The 23034-nt window shown below is 46.0% G+C and overlaps 1 protein-coding gene across 1 annotated transcript in view; it reads left to right on the top strand.

The window, feature by feature from the left end:
• galk1 (galactokinase 1) overlaps window positions 1-23034 on the top strand; it is a 63468-nt gene that overhangs the window by 4229 nt on the left and 36205 nt on the right. Inside the window, exons 3-5 of the mRNA XM_054736376.2 lie at window positions 10650-10769; window positions 16327-16462; window positions 16562-16743. Of these exons, the coding sequence (XP_054592351.2) occupies window positions 10650-10769; window positions 16327-16462; window positions 16562-16743 (438 nt within the window). The remainder of the gene's footprint in view (window positions 1-10649; window positions 10770-16326; window positions 16463-16561; window positions 16744-23034) is intronic.

Here is a 23034-nt window from a genome sequence, read left to right as displayed (position 1 = left end):
CGTTTATTATTATTTTTTTGCCGATGGTGGCGGCTCTGTCTCGGCCAAGGACTCTGGCTGCGTAGCAGCTGACGTACTGAAAACCAAAGTGCTCCCAAAGGAGCGAAGTAACGTTTAGTTTTGATACCAGTGCAGCCATCCTTCTCAACATGCATCATTGAGTTGAACCAAGTTCAGTAATCGCGGTGGCCCATGATGCAGCGCGGTGGGCTTCTTCATATTGCGATATTTCATTTTTGCGGTTACCGCGACAGCCCTACTGTGTGATGGTGGGTCCTTGTAGTTTTATAAACTGTGTGATGGTGGGTCCTTGTAGTTTTATAAACTGTGTGATGGTGGGTCCTTGTAGTTTTATAAACTGTGTGATGGTGGGTCCTTGTAGTTTTATAAACTGTGTGATGGTGGGTCCTTGTAGTTTTATAAACTGTGTGATGGTGGTCCTTGTAGTTTTATAAACTGTGTGATGGTGGTCCTTGTAGTTTTATAAACTGTGTGAGGGTGGTCCTTGTAGTTTTATAAACTGTGTCATGGTGGTCCTTGTAGTTTTATAAACTGTGTGATGGTGGTCCTTGTAGTTTTATAAACTGTGATGGTGGTCCTTGTAGTTTTATAAACTGTGTGCTGGTGGGTCCTTGTAGTTTTATAAACTGTGTGCTGGTGGGTCCTTGTAGTTTTATAAACTGTGTGCTGGTGGGTCCTTGTAGTTTCATAAACTGTGATGGGAGTCCATGTAGTTTTATAAACTGTGTGATGGTGGGTCCTTGTAGTTTTATCAACTGTGTGATGGTGGGTCTTTGTAGTTTTATAAACTGTGTGCTGGTGGGTCCTTGTAGTTTCATAAACTGTGTGCTGGTGGGTCCTTGTAGTTTCATAAACTGTGATGGGAGTCCATGTAGTTTTATAAACTGTGTGATGGTGGGTCCTTGTAGTTTTATAAACTGTGTGCTGGTGGGTCCTTTAGTTTTATAAACTGTGTGCTGGTGGGTCCTTGTAGTTTTATAAACTGTGTGCTGGTGGGTCCTTGTAGTTTCATAAACTGTGATGGGAGTCCATGTAGTTTTATAAACTGTGTGATGGTGGGTCCTTGTAGTTTTATAAACTGTGTGCTGGTGGGTCCTTGTAGTTTCATAAACTGTGATGGGAGTCCATGTAGTTTTATAAACTGTGTGATGGTGGGTCCTTGTAGTTTTATAAACTGTGTGCTGGTGGGTCCTTTAGTTTTATAAACTATGTGCTGGTGGGTCCTTGTAGTTTTATAAACTGTGTGCTGGTGGGTCCTTGTAGTTTCATAAACTGTGATGGGAGTCCATGTAGTTTTATAAACTGTGTGATGGTGGGTCCTTGTAGTTTTATCAACTGTGTGATGGTGGGTCTTTGTAGTTTCAACTGTGATGGGGGTCCATGTAGTTTTATAAACTGTGTGATGGTGGGTCCTTGTAGTTTTATAAACTGTGTGATGGGGGTCCTTGTAGTTTTATAAACTGTGTGATGGGGGTCCTTGTAGTTTTATAAACAGTGTGATGGTGGGTCCTTGTAGTTTTATAAACTGTGATGGTGGTCCTTGTAGTTTTATAAGCGGCTAATTATACTGAAGCAAACATCTCTGCTGTGAACTACATTTACTACGTATCTTCAATCCTTTTGCCGTACATTTTCAAAGTGTTGATTTTTCCTAAATAGATGTTGGAGTCTCCGAGGAGAAAGTGAACGCACCGTTAGCTGAACGGAAGCTAACATATCAAGCTAACGTTATCCTAAACATTTTATTTACCTACCGGAGCAGATTAACATGAATCCTCACTTAGATCAGTGTTGCTCGTTTTATCACCCAGTTACCCGGCCCATTTAGTGAAGTGGACCCAAACTTCAGAACACTTCAAGTCTGCCGTGCTGCTTTGTTTAAAGCTCGCCTACAGTGACTGACGACGTTACGCTCTTGCACCGGCACGCAGCACGAGTACCGGAACAAGGCACCGTTTCATATGACGTGAATCCAGTCCATGTGACTGGCCAATCACAGAGTGAGAAGACAGTCAGTTACCCAGTGAGGATTTTCCTTCAGCACGATTACAGATATTTATGAGTTTTACTCGTTTCATGCTCGTATTCGTCAAAAATGCTTTATCCGTACCGGATACTCATCTGAAACGAGTATCCGGCTCGTCCCTAGCTGTAACCACCCTGCCCTGCCTCCTCCTCCTTGCTGCCTGCCGGCTGTGATCACAAGCAACAACAGAGTAGTTCCTGCTGCTTCTTCGGGAAACAGCGCAAAAAAAAAAATCAATAAAACTTGGGATCTTGTAGGCGTGGCACTGGGATTTTAGCCGTGGCGGCCCGCCACGGCTACGCCAGTGTAAAGGAAACAGTGATGAGTGCAAATGGTGATGACCTTGTCATATCGACATGCTGAAACATATATTAATCAATGTAATCGTAACATAACACTCATTTCAGACTTAAATCACTCAAGCACAGATTAATGAAAGCATTCCATTGTATTATAATTATTATAAGTAGCAATAAACAAACGTTTATTTAATGATTATTTAACTAATACGTTTTTAAAGTTCATGTTTAATTTAAGAAATCATTCTTTGATTTAGCAACTAATCCGAGCTGCGAGTGTTCCTTATTCAGAGGCATGAAGAGTCCTGTAGGACGATAAGGATGGACCTTGAGGAGGGAACGTCATTGTTGACAGTACGTTATCGTGTGTTCAGAGCTGCAGAGAGGCTCCGAGCTCCAGCTGATGGGATGAAGGCCGGCAGATTAAAGGGAACACATGCAGTCTTGTGTCTCCATTTTGACCAGAAGGGTCAAACTGTACCTGAAAACTGCCCGTTGCTGGACGTTACAGATTTCAGGACCTGTCTTCCTCTGTAAGCCAGAAAGGGAATGTCCAGACAAACATGATCATACAGAGGAGCTCGTGGCTGGGGCTGGACGATAATTCAATACTATGTGGTCCGATAGATTAAAAAAAATGGGTCGGTAAAACTTTGGTAAAAAAAAGTTTACTTTTTTTTATTCTAACCTATCAGGTAGCAGCATACTAGACTCACTACTAACCAATCAAAACCACAGACTCTGCTATGTCACCGGACCCTCCCCTCTCAAGCCAAAACAGAGTGTGAGGCAGCAAGATGTCTAGGGCTGCCACGATTAGTTGACTCGTCACAACGACGAAAAATGGACTTTATTTTATAAAAATATGTTTTAAGCTCACCTGCTGCGGTACGTTCGGCGTTAGCTTCCTGCCTTTCTGCTCAGCCGCCGCCTTAGCTCCGAGGTGCATGCACAGTGGTGGCCATCCAGCTCAGCCTTCACCGGAGAAAGTGGCGAGTCGCAACGTAGGTGAAACGTTTGGGAGCATCATACAAATTCAAAAGAAAGACCCGTAGAGTGCAGACTGCAAATCGAAACTGTCCTGCAACAGGAGCACATCAGTGATGCACGAGCATCTTAAGAGGAAGCACGTCATGGCAGAGAACAAAGAGTCGCCTTGGTAAGTTTACCTCTTGTTAGCTGCTAACATCAACATATGTACACTGCTCACCAAAATTAAAGGAGCACTTTAAAGAAACACATCAGATACATCAGATCTCAATGTGAAGTTGGATATCTAAACAAATAAGGACAGGGCAATGTGTTAGGAACAAAAGGATGCCAAGTCTTTTCATGGAAATAAAAGTTATCAGCCTACAGAGGGCTCAGTTGTGTAGACACCCTAAAGTCGGAGTGAAATGAAGACGTGGCAGGCTAGTCCGTTATTTCAAAAACTTAATTTCTGCAACTCAAATTGCTTTTCAGTATCTTGTGTGGCGCCCACGAGCGTGTGTGCATGCTTGACAACGTTGGGGCTCCTAATGAGACGACGGATGGTGTCTTGTGGCATTTCCTCCCAGATCTGCGTGAGGGCATCCCCGAGCTCTTGCACAGTCTGAGGAGCAACCTGGCGCCGCCTAATGGACCGAAACATAACGTCCCACAGATGTTCTATTGGGTTTAAGTCAGGGGATCGTGAAGGCCATTCAACTGTTTCAGTTCCTTCATCCTGCAGGTACTGCCTGCATACTCTTGCCACATGAGGCCGGGCATCGTCGTGCATTAGGAGAAAACCAGGACCTGCTGCATCAGCGTAGGGTCTGACTAAGGGTTCATCTCGATACCTTATGGCAGTCAGGGCACCATTTAGAGGTCTGTGCGTCCCTCCATGGATACGCCTCCCCAGACCATCACTGACCCACCACCAGACCTGTCACGTTAAACGACGTTGCAGGCAGCATAACGATCTCCTCGTCTTCTCCAGACTCTTTCACGTCTATCACTGGTGCTCAGGGTGAACCTGCTCTCGTCTGTAAAAAGTACAGGGCGCCAGTGGCGGACTTGCCAATTCTGGTGTTCTTGAGCAAATGCCAGTCGAGCTCTACGGTGCTGGGCAGCGACACAGGGCCCACTACAGGACGTCGGGCCCTCAGGCCATCTTCATGAAGTCTGTTCCTGATTGGATAGAGACATTCACTCCAGTGGCCCTCTGAGGTCATTCTGTAGGGCACGAGCAGTGCTCAGCCTGTTCCGCCTTGCACAAAGGACCAGGTATCGGTCCTGCTGATGGGTTGTGGACCTTCTACGGCGCTGTCCAGCTCTCCGAGAATAACCGCCAGTCTCCTGAAATCTCCTCCATGTTCTGGAGATTGTGCTGGGAGACACCTTAAACCTTCTTGCTGCAGCACGTGTGGATGTGCCATCCTGGAGAAGTTGGACAACCTGTGCACCTTCTGTAGGGTTAAGGCATCGCCTCATACCGCCAGTAGAGAGCCAAAGCCAGCACGAGTGGAAAACCAGCCGAAACAGACCCAGAGGGAGAAACTTGAAATGACCTCTACATGTTGAACCAGTCCTGTTTTGAGGGTTTTGTAATTGTTGCCACTTTAGTGCACCTGTCGGTAAGTCCATGAACACCAATACAGCTGAAAGTGACTAACAATGCCCTCAGCTGCTTAATGATCAGGAAATTATCAGACAGGTTTAACTGATTTCATGCCAGGCCCAATAAAAAAGTGTTCCTTTAACTCTTGTGAGCGGTGTGTTTATATCTGTAGCAACACCAGTAGTGGGGGTGATTTTATCACCTTTATAACACAATTGTATGTCACGTATTTTTGCTCTAATTAATTTCTTCCCGCTACTTTACGTGTTAATAACAGTGCTCCTCTTCAGTGGACCAGTTTGTTATGTGCACACCTCAGCAAGCTAACGTCCTGACCGAGGCTATTGTGAGCATGATGGTCACCGGACTCCTGTCCATGGTCGGTGTCAAGGTTTCAGAGAGATGCATCTCAACCCAGGTTACCACAACAACCATCTACCAGGCTGATCTCACTTCACCACCATGATGGAAAAGAAGAATTACACAACTTTTAAGGTGTGTGTGTGTGTGTGTGTGTGTGTGTGTGTGTGTGTGTGTGTGTCTCATCGACATATAAATATTGGACAATAGGTTTTCATAGACTCCAATAAGACATTTTTGAAGATAAATGGGAGGTGGCCACCACCACCATTTTGACCGTGTCACAGGTTCCGTCAAGCCCAGACAATTCCACAAAAGGGAAGAGAGTTGGAGCTGAGGGTGGGGCTGAAAGGCTGGGACCAACTGACGACACCCGGTCGAACTAGCTACAAGCTAACCTGAAGCTAACCCAAAGCTAACGCGGAGGTGGGAGCTAAGCTAACGGAGGTAGCAACCTAGCTACAACCGGAGTTAACTGTGCACAACACCAGAGCTTCTGAGTCAGAGATACGCCGGGCTGACCGCTGGGTAAAACCGGGTGGAACACAGAGGTCTCCGAGACCTCCACAAGCCGATAGTGGGAACCCAGCTCCACCAACATGTTATATTTCAACCCATTTTCTAAAGTGCAGCATTATGTTAAATGCACTGGGTTTTACCCTGTTACATTTAAATGTCATGGTTAAACAGTACATGTTAACATCTAAGCTCAGCTCGGCAGTGACCTAAAATACATAAATATAATTTTACTTACCGAAAAAAAATGAAGTGGAGACTCCTTGGACGCTCTATTAGTGCAATTAACGCCACAGCAAGTCATTTTGTCCAACAATTGCACAAATAATATCCAAACAAGAATACACAAACACAGAGACTCAAAATCCCGGAGCAGTTTCCAGGCCAGACCGAGGCTCTACTGAGGCCTTTCCCCGGAGCTAGCTCTGTGGTCACGTGGGTCTGATGCTCATTAATTATACAGAATTTTAGGCTTTTAATACACTTAAACAGAAGAGTGAGAAAAACATTCACCCCCCTCAGAGTTGTCATGAGTGTAAACTAGATCATTTAAACCTAAAACATGTTCTGGTACCAGGCTGTAAACATGTTTATTTCTGCTGTGAAATTGGTATTTTTAACATGGGAGTCAATGAGGATTTGCTCGCTTCTGACACCAGCCCCTAGTGGATGAGAGTGGAACTGCAATTTATTTCATTTCCGCGTTGGCCTCAGTTTTTCACCCGCATTGTGGGGGCTTGGTCTCTCTGGACACAAATAAAATAAACATTACAATAAAATGCATTTATGATAAAATAAAAAAGTTTCTGACTAAAGCAACAAGAAACTAATATTTTTAAAGCATAAAACATTTTATTTGTGTTAAATCTTAATGTACTTTTTTAGATATAACAGAATTATTAATCTGGTAAATAAACTAACTTTAATATCTTTTATCTTTATGCTAAAGCAGACCCTCAGAGCTGTCGATGGCCCCTGGCTGCTGATGTGTGGACCCGCCGTACTACAGAAGCGTACCGTGGTGTGTCCTGCTATTTCCTGAGTGAAGACTGGAAGATGAAGGGCTTCAACCTCGCCACCATGCCTCTTGTGAACACGTCATGTTTGGTTTTAGGAGCCTGCCTCCATCTGACTGTAGCATTCGTATTAACAGGTTACAAAGTTAAGTAAAGTTGTCGATAAGCTTTCATCTTGTCTTTATTACTAGATGGCACACAGCTGATCACACCAATGATGGTATATTAGAACATCCTGGTGCAATAAGCTAAACTTTTATGAATGACACGATAAGTCGACTACTAAACAGTCGTTTGTGGCAGCCCTAAAGACGTTACAGCGAGAGGAGCCGGAGAAAAAAATCAAAATACCAAAAAAATACAATAAAATGGCTGCACGTCAAATATTTTCTACAATTTTTAAAATATTTTTCAAAAATTATATCGATCAATATAAAAAATATTTTTTCGATATTCTGTTTTCTTTGTTCGTCCAGCCCTACTCGTGACGAGATCCTGAGATCAAAAGAGGCATTCTCGTTAATGCAACATCAGTTTGAGATATCCCTGATATACTGCAACAGCTCATCCAGTATTGTTCCTCTTGGATACGTCTCAGCAAAGCAGTTTGGTGGCTCGTGTGTTTCAAAGGAACCCTGCTGGATCTTTCAAGGAAGAGAAAGGAGATGGAAGGGTTGTGTAATGACCAACAAAGGGTGAACAAAGAGATGTTGAGTTACAAAACCAGTCTCAAGCTGACTTACCTGACGGTGGATGATATACGACAAGCTGAGATGAGGACTGTTAGTCATCGTCAGCAAAGTAGGTTCCAGGAAGAAATATGTACTCTACTGAGAAAGGACTTCACCAAGAAGAGTAGTCGAATCCTCAGATTAAACCCTCAACATGAACGAGTCCTACTCTCATTACAATGTGCAATAATGAACTTATTATGTACTCTTGTGCGATATCTTGTGTGCTGCTGCTGCTGTCCTGCTGTACCTGAGCCATTGCTATACTGCAATTTCCTCACTGAGGGACTAATAAAGGTATTCTTATTCTCATTAACTTGTTGGAGGGAGACTCAAACGAGCATCCATGCCAGCTGAAACCAAGCACCTGATGATACTCCCTAAAAACCATCATGTGGCAGATCTAATTCTCCAGGATGCTCATGAGCGGTTGGGACATAGCGGACGTAATCATGTCTTGGCTCATGTATGTCAAAGGAATTGGATCACTGATGGGTCAGTCAGAAGACTTCTATCCCAGTGGGCTATCTGTCCCAGTCAACAGGGCGTATCAGGAAAAAAAATGATGGCGGACTTGCCAACAAACAGAGTCTGCCCGATGAACCACCCTTCACCAGAACCGGTGTGGATCTATTCGGACCATTCGGCGTGAAGCGAGGAAGATCACCTGTATAGAGATACGGGGTGGCATTTACCTGCCTTGCATGTGGTTCTGTCCACATAGAAATGGCAACGTCACTGGAAACACACTCCTTCATTCAAGCTCTGCGTCGCTTCATCGCAAGGAGAGGTCAGGTGAGAGGAATGAGACTGGATAATGGGATCGTCTTGGTTGGAGCTGATCTCAAGCTCAGAACGGCTATCGGCCACAATACAGTTCATTGTAATAAAGAGCTCATGTTGAAAAGAAACAATTTCATTTATAGGTTTAGAAAAATGGTGTAAACGTCATGTAGTTCAGCTAAGAATTAAGACCCATGCTAAAGTGTGTTTTTAATGATTTAATATGTGTTGGTTAAATAGCGTACTGTCTCTTTAAGAGCAGACTAACGCCGGCTACGGCCGGCTGTGGCTCGTTCAGACAGAGCTGGAGAGCGGTGGAAGCCAACGGTTTTCTTATGCTAAGTTTTATTAGCGTAGCGAGCAGACGCTTGCTCGGTTGTGGGTCTGGCCCTCCATCGAACCCCTCTGAAGGGCCGGCCTCTCATCTCAGGCTCCTCTGGAGGTGTTCTACCTACACCGACCTTTCACCTTGCTATCAGGGTTGTGATTTTATTTAATCACATAAACACTAAACACCTTTTTAGATGATCTTTTGTAAAGTTTTAAGTCACTTAGTTTAATCCTAGCTCTATATTTTAAATATTGTTCTAAACCATTGTTAATATTTTAAAGCAAAGCAGCCGTGCTTACAGACTATACCTTTAATCCTCAGCGCTGCCTGTCGCTGACGGCTGACAGACCACGAACAAGGAGAATTCCCTAAATGAACTCTTGGAAAGCCAAGCTTCTAAACTGAGGACTAGATCCGTCGGTCTGGACTTTTCCTGAGGTTTAAGATTCCCAGAGTTAAAGGAGGTTTTAGATTCCTGCTCCAGAACGTCCCACAATCCAACGGGGTTCTTTTGCATGTTTCTGATGGATCACCACAGGTTTCGTGACATGCTGCAAAGGAAATGAGAAAAATACACTCACACTCCTTGGATGAGATGTTCTGGCCCGAATGTGGTTCAGGTCTTTTAATCTGGTGGAGGAGTCAGCAGAGGGACCCAAACGAGCCGGCGGGGCCATCAGGAGTGATCAGAGATGATCCGTCTTCTCCTCTGGCCCCGAACTCTTCTGTGTGCCCTCATTAGACAGACATCAGGCTCCACCTCAGGGGTGGCCTCCTAATACTTCTATTCTGAATGATTATGCATCTTCACTGTGTGAAAGCCAGCCCTGACATAAACCTCTTCTGCTCAGACAATCCAGGAGTTACCCTGACAGACCGCCTCCGCCATCTGTCTCTGCAAGTGTCTTCTCCGGTGTTCAGGCTTCTGGTGACTTTAGTGCCTCTCCTTTTAACGAGCTGCACGTATTTCTAACAGCCTTCAGTGGCATGAAGAATAAAAACAACCTTTTTACTATAAAAGACATTTTTCTCTGAGTCCAGATGGACAACCTGTGTGTGGAGTTCTACGAGTCCATCTGTAGCTGAACACGGACTCAGCAGCACAGAGAGGATCTTCGTTCTGTTTTGTTAATAGGACACGTTTATGTGTTTGTTTCTTTTTGCTAATCCACAACCAGGAAATAATACCTCCCAGTGTTTTTTACTTTTACAACGTTTCAGGAGTGGATTATTCGAGGGCGTAGCGTTGCTAATGTATGCTACAATTGGAACTAGCTGCATTGGAGCAACTTAAGACAGTTTTACTGTAAGCATGTCTGAAGGTTCTCAGCTCTACAGAGCACCCCAGCTTCGACGCGCTCTGATTGGTTCATCTGTGCATCTGTCATGCCGACACACGCAGACTAGCAAATAGCACGACTCGGCTGAGAAATAATGTGTGCCCATAGATGTGTTCAGAAATAACGGCACAGGTGATAGAAGGCAAGTACGATCCCCGAGCTTTGGTGGATCTTCATCACTTTACAATCCTGACCGGTCTTATGTCGTCAGGTCGCACAGCCCTAACTATGTTCGCTTCAGCAAGCTCCCCGGTGGTTGCTTTTGATATCTATGACTTATAACTTCTATGATTGGTGGTCCCCAGCTGATGACCCGTATAGGCCCGGAGAGGGGTATAAGTGCACTGAGGCAGGTCAGGCGTAGAGCACCAGCCTATATCCTCATAACAGATTGTCAATAGAGTACAAAGGTGTTCAATAAAATGTAATATTCCTTAAAAGCAACCATTTCATTAAAAGTGAACTCACTTCCTAGTTTCCCAGTTCCAGCCAGAGCTCCCAGCTCTTGCTAAATGACCGCCCAATGGGAATCAAACCAGACCTTTAGCAGCTTAAACAACCATCCTTCTTTACTGTGGCTGGAGCATGAGACGGGCTTTGTTCCCAAGCAGCGCTAACATCAGCACGTCTCTTGTCCTGCAGCAGCTCCGGTTCCAGGCTTCAGGGCGGTGGTAGCCAGCAGTGTCCCCCTGGGTGGAGGACTGTCCAGCTCCGCCTCCCTTGAGGTAGCCGTGTACACCTTTCTACAGCAGCTCAAACCAGGTGAGAGTGGAGATGAAGGACGAACAGTTTCTGTTGGTCTCAAGGTTGAAGTTAGCTTCCGATTTGGGAAATGGCTAAAGGGCTCTGACCATCTCCTGTAGAAACCACAACGCCTACACCCTTCAGACCTGCCCCAGATGGTTCTAATAGCAGATTACATAAAACACAGATTGTCAGACCTTTTTCTTATTTGTGAAACTTCAACAAAAGCCAGAGTTTAGCATGTTTTCTGCATCTGGACCACACTAAAACAGCTGTAGCTTCAAAACTACAACTCCCAGACCTCAGGTCTCCAACCTGTTCTGGCCCATGAGCTACTGTTACACACTGAAAGTACAGAAGAGCTACCGCCATACGAGTTATTCACAGTAAATAACCCTAGTCCTAACTCGGCAAAGTCTTACAATGAGGAATTAGGAAATAATACCTTAAAAAGTTGTTAAAAAGTCTTGAATTTTGACAACTGGGTCTTAATATTAGTTTGTAAAGTTGCAGCCTCGGGTCAAAGTACTCTGAACACGTAACGTTATTAGCTTCCGCGCTACTGCAGTAATGAACAGAACAGACCACACAGACCTCCAGCAGAGGAGAAACGTCGAACATCTCAGCAGACCATGAGCAAGGGGCTGGTGACCAGAACTCTGGACCTCTTTGGGACTGAGTGAAAACATTCGGTCGGTACCGGTATCAGAAATAAAGTATTAAGAAGTCCCGATGAGCCACCGCGGGTCACAGGACTGATCCCGAGTCACGTTATGAGAGGAGGAGACGCCTTCTCTGCATTTTGCAAATGAAAACACTAAAAAACTCAAACATTTTGTGAAAGTAAGCAGCAGCTAAAGGCAACACCAGCGAGAACCCTGACCCCACAAGTCAGGAAGAGCCACACCTCGTGGTGCCGGGCATCCTCTAGAGAGCTGAAACAAAGTAAACCCGAGTCCGTCGCCTCCCTAATGACTGGAGGAGTGTGAGGACGGAGGCTGATGAAGGCAGAGACCGCTGCGGTGTACCAGCTGTATAAATGTGGGTCAGCAGGTGGTTGGCTCTGCTGGCATCAAGTCAGCCCTGATGAAGCTGTTTTATGCATACAGCTGCTTTTTGTGCTTTACTGTTTGTTCTGTAGCATTACTCTGCTTTTGCTTATTTAAATAAAGTATAACATGAATAAATAACATGTAAACAATAAGAACAAAACCGTTAAGCAGTTTGTTATCCTGTCTCAAAATAAACAAAAGTGTCCCACATGTGGACGGATTAGAGAGTCAGGGTTAGGGTCAGTACCAGCTAACCTGGTCCTGTTTAGCCCCTGGTTCTGGGACCTGCCCAGAGCTGAAGCAGCAATGTCAGGTTTCCATTCTGTTTAGTCATAAATGAACAAATACTTCCATAAACTATGGAAGGCCTTTAGAGAGCATGTCATCGTCTTTAAGTGTCCTTTCGTACAAATCCAGTAATTATGTTGTTGCAACACAACAATTCTCATAAAACGAATAAAGCTGAAGGTATTTAAGTAAAATACAAGTTAAATGTGATGAAAACACAAGTGAAGTAAAAACAGAAATAACATTTCTTCCTGCTTTCCTGGTTTATTCAGTCATCTTTATGGGTTTTTGCTCCTGACAGTGAGGCTTTCTTCACTAGTGACTAACTACAGCTAAATGGTGCCTGGCTGCATTAATCGCTGCCAGCATGAAGGCTGCAGGTGTGGTTGTAGGCGGAGCCTGTTTGTTCTCTGCAGGTCTGACGGCTGTGCAACAGCGAGCAGAGAGAGAGGAGAGAGAGAGCCTTCACAAGGGGCTTTCAGTACTAAACGGGCCGATCAGCTGAAACTGTTGAGGGAAATGTGTTGAAACTAACTCAGAGGAGATGTGCAGAGCCCGTGTTCCTCATGTGTTCATCATGTGTTCATCATGTGTTCCTCATGTGTTCACAAACGAACAGCGTTAACGAGCTGTTACTGAACATTCTACTGAAGGCAGGTCTGAGTAACGGGCATCACCCCGTCTCTTTAGAAGGGTCTGCATCCACCTGCAGCCGCTGGTCTCAGCTGAAAGAAAGGGGTCTGTGCTGCAGCCTGATCGTTTCACCCGTTCACCAGGAGATTTGTGCAACAGTCAGATTTTATTTTACTTCCACAAAATGAATTTTAGATGAGATATTACAGGACGGCTCGCCCTCGCTAATGACAGGTCAGGATGGCCCGCTGGCTGCTTCCAGGTGAGCGGTCGGTACTGGTAGCTCGGGAGCGACCTGCTGGAGGCCGCTGACCTGGTCAGTTCAAACCTGGACTAGATTTTTTTGCACTACTAGCAGAACAACTAAAACCACCTTTGAGAGTTGTGAAATGGTTTTCTGATCTTTAGCACCTGTGCAGTTTATAGTTTAGGTGCGCTGCAGCCAAGGGCGTCAGTTTGTTTTCAGAATAGCTGGGGACAATAACCATACCCTTGAGTGGGGTTTAAAAATTCCTGGGGACAATAAAGTAGGCACGGGTCGGCGGCTCTGGAGCCGCATGCGGTTCTTCCATCCGGCTCTCTGTGCTTGTAAAATAATGAATGGATATTTAAATAAAATGCTTTATATTTTACTGCATTAATTTTACATCTGTATGCCAATTCTATGTAAAGATTGTCTGCGTAAACCTGAACAGGCCCAACCCGGTCTTACTGTGAGACCGGGTTGGCGCGTCATGCTTGTGCGTAATCATAGGTGCTTTATGAGCTGAAGAGGATGTGAGATTCTGGGATTCTCCTCAGATCCTGGATGTGTCGCCACATTGGAGACGGGAACAAGCGCTATTCAGCCAAAGTTTCATCATCAGGGAACATTTTCTAAGTGACAAGTCTCTCTGAGAGACCGGGTCTGGAAAACACTCGCTTCAGTGGGAGGAACCTTCCCGCATGCGCTCTGGTTCTCTGGGTGGCTCTGGGGTTAATCAAGTTTAATTGTTTCTCTTTGCAACAATCTTCACAGGAAGGCAAAACAGTTAAACGGCAGGTTACAGATATTTCCATTTGACTGTTTATTTTGACAGATGAACTCAAGGATGTTGCTTGGTTTGAAAGAATTACCCCGACGCACACGGATGCGCATGGATGAGCTGACATTTTAATCGTTAACGCACATCGCGGAGGTAAAATATTCCCATCAGAACATCAGAGCTTTATACTGGTTAAGCGCGGCTCGGAGCGCCCACGGTGGACAGTGAGCTGAAGATCTGGGGTTCGCAGCGCAGCGCAGAACCACGGCGCATGCGATAAGATTTCCTCCCACTGAAGCGGTCTGGAAACCCGGTCTCTCTGAGGGATGTGTCACTTGGAAAAATGTTCTTTTTATGAAATTATGAAACTTTGGCTGAACAGCGCTTGTTCCCGTCTCTAATATGGAGACGCATGAAGCGTAGAGACATTTGATCACGCACAAAGTTTATGTGGAGCAGAAGCGGTCGGGCTACGGCAGATGAAACGTTCCTAGCCTACATGAAGTGAAACTGTTTAATTGTAACATTAATACGTTACTGGACACGCTGGTCTGGTTGGTTAGACCAGTGTTTGAAGTGGAAAACACACACACACCAATTAAAATAATGCTGATAGCGTGGACTAGAAGACAGGTGATGGTTTATGTATTTAAATGATGATCAGGCTGCTGTAAAATGTAATCTCCATCCACATCCAGACACAATTATCCTCTATTCTGTCTCTATTTGCTCTGCTCTTGTCTGGGCTGACGTAGCTGACGGTGCGCGCGGCGCGCCTAACTAGCGGCTGATGCACATTTTACGCATTTGGAGAGGTGGGCCGGATGCTTTGCTTTTACTGGAAGATGGTCCACTTAACACACGGGTGTAGACTACATGTTAATGACAAATGAATGAAAATTAAATTGTGAGTTTTTACTTCATATTTTATAAATAAAAAGGACAGGGGAACACATTTATGACGTCTTTTTAAACTAAATTTTCTAGCGCGACCTGCCTGCTTCACTTAAGTCACTGCTTATTAAGGTCCGTCCAAAATTACCGTGGGAAACGGGTAATAATGGCTCTTTGATGGGAACAGGTTGCCGACCGCTGGATAAGATCTGAGCTGGTAAAACAAAAATCCTCATCAGCAGGCGTTTTTGAAAGTGGGGGGGACACAGCTGCCAATCACAAATTTCCCCGGTTAAAAGGACGCCTATGGCTGCAGCGCGTGACTCAACGCAGCAATCCGTAATTTAAAGACACTTGAAAGGAATTGGAAATCGAGTCAAAATCTGAACAAGTCATCTTATTCCCAGAACAAAGACATGGAAGAACTACAACAGGATCACTTTCTAGGAGAACGTCATGGTGCTGGTCGCAGCTTCTCAGTGGATGTCCCCTCTATGAAGGTGTCAGCTATACAGACTGTCAGCTCAGATGTATGGTGTCATCTCTGAGGAGAGAACAACCCAAGTAGTTTCATTCTGCGAGAACAGGAAATAAAGAAAAACCGGACAGCTGTATGAAATCTGTTCTTCTGTGGTCAACATGCATGAAAAGGTATAACATTACCTTCTATGTAAAGCTTTGACAACTCTTTGGGTTGGTTTTAATTGTTGTGCTAGTTGTGCAGAACAATCTAGTCCAGGGTTGAAGAATGTGGGCGTTGTAGCTTTTGCACAGGACCAGCTCCAATGTTGTGTAGATGCTTAAAAATGCACAAATCTGGCTTTTTGAAGTTTCACAAATCAGAAAAAAGTTTCACAAACTATGTTTTAAATGAGGCTGCACAGTGGTGCAGTGGTTAGAGCTGTTGCCTTGCAGCAAGAAGGTCCCGGGTTCGCTTCCCGGCCTGGGATCTTTCTGCATGGAGACTGCATGTTCTCCCTGTGCACGCGTGGGTTCTCTCCGGGTTCCTCCCACAGTCCAAAAACATGACTGTTAGGTTGATTGGTCTGTCTAAATTGTCCTTAGGTGTGTGTGTGTGTGAGTGTGTGTGTGTGTGTGTGTGTGTGTGATTGTTTGTCCTGTGTGTCTCTGTGTTGCCCTGCGATGGACTGGCTCTCTGTCCAGGGTGTACCCCGCCTGATTGCCCATTGACCACTGGAGATAGGCACCACCCCCCCGCGGCCCTGCGTGGACAAGCGGGTTCAGAAAATGGATGGATGGATGTTTTAAATGATCTCCTACTGGTCTAGAAGAGCGCTATGAGCTGGAGGCGTAGGGACAGCGCAGGTGTGCAGTGGTCTTTCATCCGACCGTCCCCACCACTCTCCTGGACCAGATCTCACGCCTCAAGGTTGTTTTGTCGAGTGGCCCTCGGACCATTATGTTTAAGTAACCCTGGTCTATCTAGTACAGGTTTGAAGGGTGTAGGTGTGCCAGAGCAGATGGTCAGAATAGAATAGAACAGTGGGTGTAATTGCCCTTTAGCCATTTACCAAATCAGAAGCTAACGTCAGCCTCGTTTGTTGGTCCAGGTTACACACACACACACACACACACACACACACACACACACACACACACACACTGGTGCGTGTTGATATGTTTTCCAGTCATCTCTGGTACAATCTCTTCCCTTCACCACAGATGATGGAGATAAACTGTCCAAAGCTCTAGCGTGCCAGCAGGCTGAACACACACATGCTGGAGTACCGTGTGGCATCATGGACCAGTTTGTGTCCGTCTTTGGTAGGGAGGGACATGCTCTGCTCATTGACTGCAGGTACCACACTCAAGCCAGTGACAGAGATCCCTTCTGCAGGCTTTAGTGACCCAGAGTTGGACCAGTTTCAGTACTGTACCTGTCTGTGATTGGATGCAGGTCCCTGGAAGCCACCTTGGTCCCAATGGCAGATCCCGACCTGGTGGTCCTCGTCACCAACTCCAATGTGAAACACTCTCTGACGGGGAGTGAGTACCCAATGAGACGTAAACAGTGTGAAGAGGCTGCTGCTGCAATGAAGAAGGACAGTCTCAGGGATGTCACCCTCCAAGATCTGGAAGGTGAACTTCAGATGAGTTTTGCTCTGACTCGGTCCATCTCTGTGTTTCCTACAGGTCTTTAACTGGTGTGGAGACACTTCCTTTTCTTCTGATCATTAATCGTTAAAGATCAACTCAGGAAGGCACCAGTGTCCTAATTTACAGAGATTTACTTCAGCGGGAAAACTAGACTCTACCAAATAACTAGTTGGTCCGTATATCAGCCAGTGTTCACATTAATCTTGGAGCTAGTCTCCATGGTAGATGTGGGCGTGTCTCAAAACCATGTAGGACAGTGTCCTTGTCTACTGCAGATTTGTGTCTGTTTAACAGTGGGTATTGTAGTGACTTCTGACATTTACATACTGTCCATTCATCCGTCATCATCATCTGCTCATCCGGGTTCCCGGCAGCAGCCTCAGCAGGAAGGCCCAGACTTCCCTCTCCCCAGCCAATTGGGCCTGCTCCTCTGGGCGAATCCTCAGGCGTTCGCTGGCCAGCCAAGAGACATAGTCCCTCCAGCGTGTCCTGGGTCTTCTGTAGGTCTTCTCTCGGTTGGACGTGCTCAGAAAACCTCACCAGGGAGGCGTCCAGGAGGCATCCTAACTAGATGCCCCAGCCACCTCAACTGGCTCCTCTCGATGTGGATGAGCAGCGGGTCTACTCTGGGCCCCTCCCGGATGACCGAGCTTCTCACCCTATCTCTAAGGGAGAGCCCAGCCACTCTTCGGAGAAAACTCATTTCGACCGCTTGTATCCGCGATCTCGTTCTTTTGGTCACTACTAGGGTTGTCACGGTAATGGGTGTAGCGGTAAACCCCGGTAAAAAAGTTGATCAACTTGTTTTTAAAAAAAAATATTATCTCGGTGGATTACCGTGGCACATTGTGCGATTTCTGGCCGTCTTAGCCAAATCCCTCGTTCTGAGCAAAAACAGGGTGAACATGAGGGTGATTTCCGTATGTGTGAATGTAGAATATGACCGGCTCTACGACAGCTTTCTGAGCCGTCTCACGACCCAAATCATCCGTCGACAGTCTTGAAGCATGCTTAAAACCTACGACTCCTGTCTGCAATCGACCAATGAAAACAAACATTTGGGACGCTGCAGCAGCGAGACTCCGCCTCTCTGAGCTTTGGTTTCAATTCATGTTTAAAATGCGGATTATAAACTACACACCAGTTTTTACTTCTGTTAACAGCCCAAGTTAAACCGGAGTTAGACTAAAATAATTAACCAAATTTTTAGACCAGCAGATAAATTGTGAAAACCGTGATTCTGTGATCTGTGAGAGTGACAGGAGATGAGCTCACAAACATAAAATTAATACACAAAAACATGAGATCCCTTTGCTGTTGGTGGAAATCCAACATATGAAACCGATAAGGATGGTTTAGTAGCGTTTTGCTGAAGAGGGACAGGAAGCTGTGCTCCATGACAGCAGGTGTGAGCTGTCACGGAGCGGAGCTGTGGAGCAGTGAGACCGAATTCACGGCAAAGGTTTAGATATCGCAGCGATCTGTGACAGATTATCTCAGTAGTTTAGTGGGATTTTATGTTTAAAGAGGAGAAGGATGAATGTCCAGCTGACAGATCAGCTGTTTAGCAGGAAGACGAGAAAAGAAGACCTGTAGCCGGAGTCTGACTCCAAAGCGAGGGTTTTAATAACGATCCTTCCACTTTGAGGAAGATGAGCTGGGTCATGAGCTGACACTAAAAAGTAGTGGTCATGGCGGCACTTTTTATCTCTCTGGACACCTTCTGGGATTCAGGTTCAGCAAATGTCCCTCAAAAGTTTCAGCTGATTCTCCCAATTTAATAATAATAAACCACAATAGAGCTGAGTAATAAAACACGAGCCTAAGCCTCCACCCTTAAAGCAACCCCAAGATTGGGCCAAGCAACGGCTTAGCAACCCCAACTCTTGAACGCACCCTCACCACCCCACACCCCGGTGCACTCCATGCTGACATGTGCTGGCCTGGAGAGTAGCATGACCAAGCTCTGTCTTGCATTTAAGACAGTCTCCCGTTTCGTGTTTAAATCTTCCATAAACTGCGTGGAGTAAGCCGGAGCTGGCATCAAACCAGGAGGCCGGACGTGTCCACTTTTCACTCTCTGTCCGGGGCGTCCGGGAGGGCTCTTACATTTATGATAATGTCCAGTTTTTCATCCAGGAGTAGGGATCAAATTATGGGAAAGCTGGATAGCCTACACATCCAGGGAGAGGCGGGAAAATGTTTCCACCTATATTACATCATTTACAGTATGGACTCTCAGCTACCGGGGGTTCTTTGAGAGCACCTAGAGCGGCCGAGCGATGATCGTTGGTGCGCTCCAGGCAGCTGCGTTCTGCGCATGGTCCATTCTCAAAGTGGCGCAACCAAAAAACTATAATTAACACACGATCGTATATGTCCTCTGGTACTCTCTTTTAATCGTTCCTGACACACCTGTGCTGCGGTGATTTCACCTCACTGACGCAGCATCGAAGCGCTCTCTCTGCGTTGCGTTCAGGAGATCCTTTGATCTGCTCAAAAGTAACTGATGAGGTGAAAAAGTAAGAATCCAGGCAGCAGATTTTCTGGAGAGTTTAGAGGAGATCAAAGTCAAAGTCAGTTTTATTGTCAATTCTACCACATGTGCAAGACTTACAGGAAAATGAAATTGAGTTTCAGTACACACACTTCAGAGATCAGACATACATGGGCAAGACACATGACAACAATTGGTGACTGTGGTCCTTCGCAACACGAGTTGCGCTACCTTAAAAGATGAAAAGCGGATTACATACATGAGGATAAATTGGGGGAGGGAAAAAAGGCATACCAGAGTTACTCCCGGCAGGGCGTAGCTTTACTATGCAAAAAAAAACGTCTCAAATATATAAGCACGAACATCACAGTTCACAACATGAGACTCCGATAGGGAGGCGGGGGGGGGGCTGGGATCCTGTGTCCCCAGCGGGAGCAGCCCTGTGTGGCGCTCAGCTAGCGGTATCCACAGGAGGGAGGGAGATCTTGGAGGAGCGCAGACCACATTTGAGTTCCTGCAGGTTGATGACCTCGCTAGCCAGAAGTCCACAATCTGCAGGCGGGGGGGGGGGGGGGGGGGGGGGGGTCACAGCATCTGTCTGCATTCCTTCCGTTGTGGGGGTTGTTGTTAGCAGCTCAAGGCTGCCTTGGCGTCAGATTTGGATAACAAGACTTTGTTTGGTTCAGGCAGAGATAATTTTCCTCTCTGCCTTCAGTCTGTATTGATCATTCAAGTCCTCCAGTGAAGCCAGTTTAGGTTCTAATCATCCCCACACCGTCTGGTGACCCTCTCCGAGATGACGTCCATTTTGCGCACTAATACCGGTAATGCAGCAGGGACATTGTCCAGCTCACGATTCACCTGGAGTAACGCCCCAGTTTGTGAGGTCACCACCTGGGCGGTGCTTTCCGTGGGTGCGGGTCGCCCTCCAATCGCTCCCGTCTCCCCAAATTTCCAGAAAACCAGATATCCTCCCACTCCAATCAGAAGAAATCCAGTGATCATCAGGCCAAATATCCACATGTCTTCGACAGCCTCAATGGACAACTGAGAGAGGCACACGATCCTCCAGACCTTCCAGGAATCGAGCACATATCCCGCCGCGTGTGTCCCTTGAGGGCAAGTGGGAGCCCCCTCCTCCGTACTCATCGTAGAAAAGATGATAGGTAATTTAGATTTATCCCATATTACCTTAAAGGACGACACAGAGAGAGAGAGATTACTTGTAATGTCCATGAATCGTCATGCGAGAGCTGGGCACAGAAACCCCTCCATGGAGCTAACCAGCCCCCTCTGCTCCTGAGGAAAGCCTTCAGCTCACCAGCTCTGCATGCCCGCATTCTCCAACAAATGTTAAGTAATTACATGTGGGGTAATATTTAATCTCCATAACCGTGGGACCTGAAATAACACACATGACAATAAGGGAGACATTTTACCCTGAGTCCCCAAAATAATGGAGAGTTAACGCAGGGAAAAACCTCCTCCGAGGATTTTCCCCCCGTCACTCCCAAGTCTCCTCAGTTTCCCAGGGGCTTTATTCAGCAAAAGGATGGGGGAGAAGGCGGGGCCTTCTCAGGTTACAGAGGTACAGTTTTCAGTTGGAAACCCACAATCAACATCCTTGCTCAACCTTTCATGAACAGCAACAGTTGGCAAAAACAGAGATTCATTTTGTGTTAATAACACAAAATGGGCATCTTTTAGGCCTCAAAAAGGTACAACTATAAAAATACCCAACAAAAGATCTTATCAATCGCGTTGAATGACCAATTAATTAAATCCATTTCCAAAAAATAGGGATTTCCAGAAGAAATGCAGAGAAGCGCTCTGTAGGCAGACAGGACAAAGAGCCTTGGAAAAAAAAAAGATAAGGGAGCAAAAGCAGAAGCGTCTGTACTCTGCGTGTGCCGGAAGTGAAGAGATGCAGGAAGATGAGAGACAGACAGGACATGGAATAGTTAAATAAAAACAAGAAATGTAGATAGTTTTATCTCCACTGCACGTTTTTTCCTGTATAAAACAATACGTTATACACATATAATATTTATACATCTGATACGGGGGGTCGCGTGCTCCGTACTGCTGCGCTCCTCCGTGAGAGCGGGGGTGGGGGTTGCACACGTTCCGCTGCTGTTTCTCACCAGTATCAGCTGATGGAGGGCTCTAGTTTCGTTGCGCCGTTCGTGTCAGCCGACATGGTAGGGTCGGGGAGGGGGCGGGGCATGACGCTTAGCCTGGCGGGCCGTCTTCTTCCGGCTCTCGGAGTATGCAGACGCTTTTTTCCTCCTCTGCTCCATATCTTATCCTCAAGGCCCTTTATCTGTCTCTGTGTGCTGGGTGAACGGCTGCTTCTGCATTTTTTTCTCGAAGCTGGAAACTGAAATCACTAAAATGGACCTCGTCAGTTGGTCACTCAATGCAATTGATAAAATTTTTTCAACAACGAGAATGGGAGACGGGGCTCCCGGATTTCACAGACTCACATAATTGTCCAGATGAATCGTAAGGTTGGAACTTTGGCCGAGATTCATTCATTGGCACAAAGATGGATGCCATCAAGGATAGAGTGGACGAATCAGCACGGATTGGGATAGTTTAATGTTCATTATTGGGATTTTGAGAGGTTGAGGCCCAAGGAACTTTAAGACAGAGAGGAAATGATCTCTGTCTGGCCCCAAAACAATTTCTAATCGGAATCTGGTGCCCTTGAGCCTGCAAGGCTCCAATGAAAACTCCCCCCTCAGAAGATATGTGGAATGTGCCGTCGCTATGGCAACTCAAGTAAAAATATATAAATGTAAAAATATAAAAAGAATTTAGAAAATGGTTAAAAATATGTTTCAAATGAGCAAAAATAGACAATTGTGATTAAAATGTTAAGAAAGAGAGAGAGTGAACAGGAAAGAGGGAAATCAGTGGATCCTGAGGAAGGTGGAATAGGTGGGGAGAGCAGAATAAAGAGAGAGAGGTGAAGAAGGTCATACAAAAGCCAGCTTGAACAAGTGAGTCTTCAGCTGCTTTTTAAAGGAGACCACTGAGTCCACTGATCTCAGGCTCAGGGGGAGAGAGGTCCAGAGTCTGGGGCCCACAGCAGCAGATGATCTGTCACCTTTGACCTTTAGCCTGGTGCTGCACAACCAGTAGGCTTTGATCACTGGACCTCAGGGACCTGCTGGGGGTGTAGGGACTAAGAAGATCACCAATGTAAGATGGTGCTTGTCCATGTAAGGCCCTATAGACCAGAACCAGGATCTTGAAATGAACCCTGAAGTTGACTGGCAGCCAGTGAAGCTGGAGGAGAAGCGGGGTGATGTGGGTGTGTTTGGAGGACTTGGTCAGAAGCCGAGCACAGGCGTTCTGAACCACCTGTAGACGGTTCAGGGAGGTTCTGCTCAGACACGTGAAAAGAGAGTTACAGTAGTCTTAAGCGTGAGGAGATGAAGGTGTGGAGAACTGTCTCAAGTTCAGAGCGGGACAGAATGGGACTCAGCTTAGCAACGTTCCTGAGATGGAAGAAGGAAGAGCCAACAAGAGAACTGATATGAGAATCCAGGGTGAGAGCTGGGTCAAAGGTCACGCCAAGATTCCTGACAGAAGGTTTGGTGTGAGAAGCAAGCTGACCAAGAGAGTCTCTGACTTTGGGAACCAGCTTGTCTGGGGCACAGATGAGGATCTCAGTCTTATCTTCATTCAGCTGAAGAAAGCTCCCACCATCCAGGTTTTGATAGAGTCTAAGCAGGTGTGGAACAGCTGCAGCTTAGACATCTCATGGG

The sequence above is a fragment of the Nothobranchius furzeri genome, chromosome 16 (assembly GCF_043380555.1).
Source record: "Nothobranchius furzeri strain GRZ-AD chromosome 16, NfurGRZ-RIMD1, whole genome shotgun sequence".
Taxonomy (NCBI): domain Eukaryota; kingdom Metazoa; phylum Chordata; class Actinopteri; order Cyprinodontiformes; family Nothobranchiidae; genus Nothobranchius; species Nothobranchius furzeri.
Note: the sequence above shows the minus strand (reverse complement) of the source record. Positions and strands in the feature narration are given on the sequence as shown.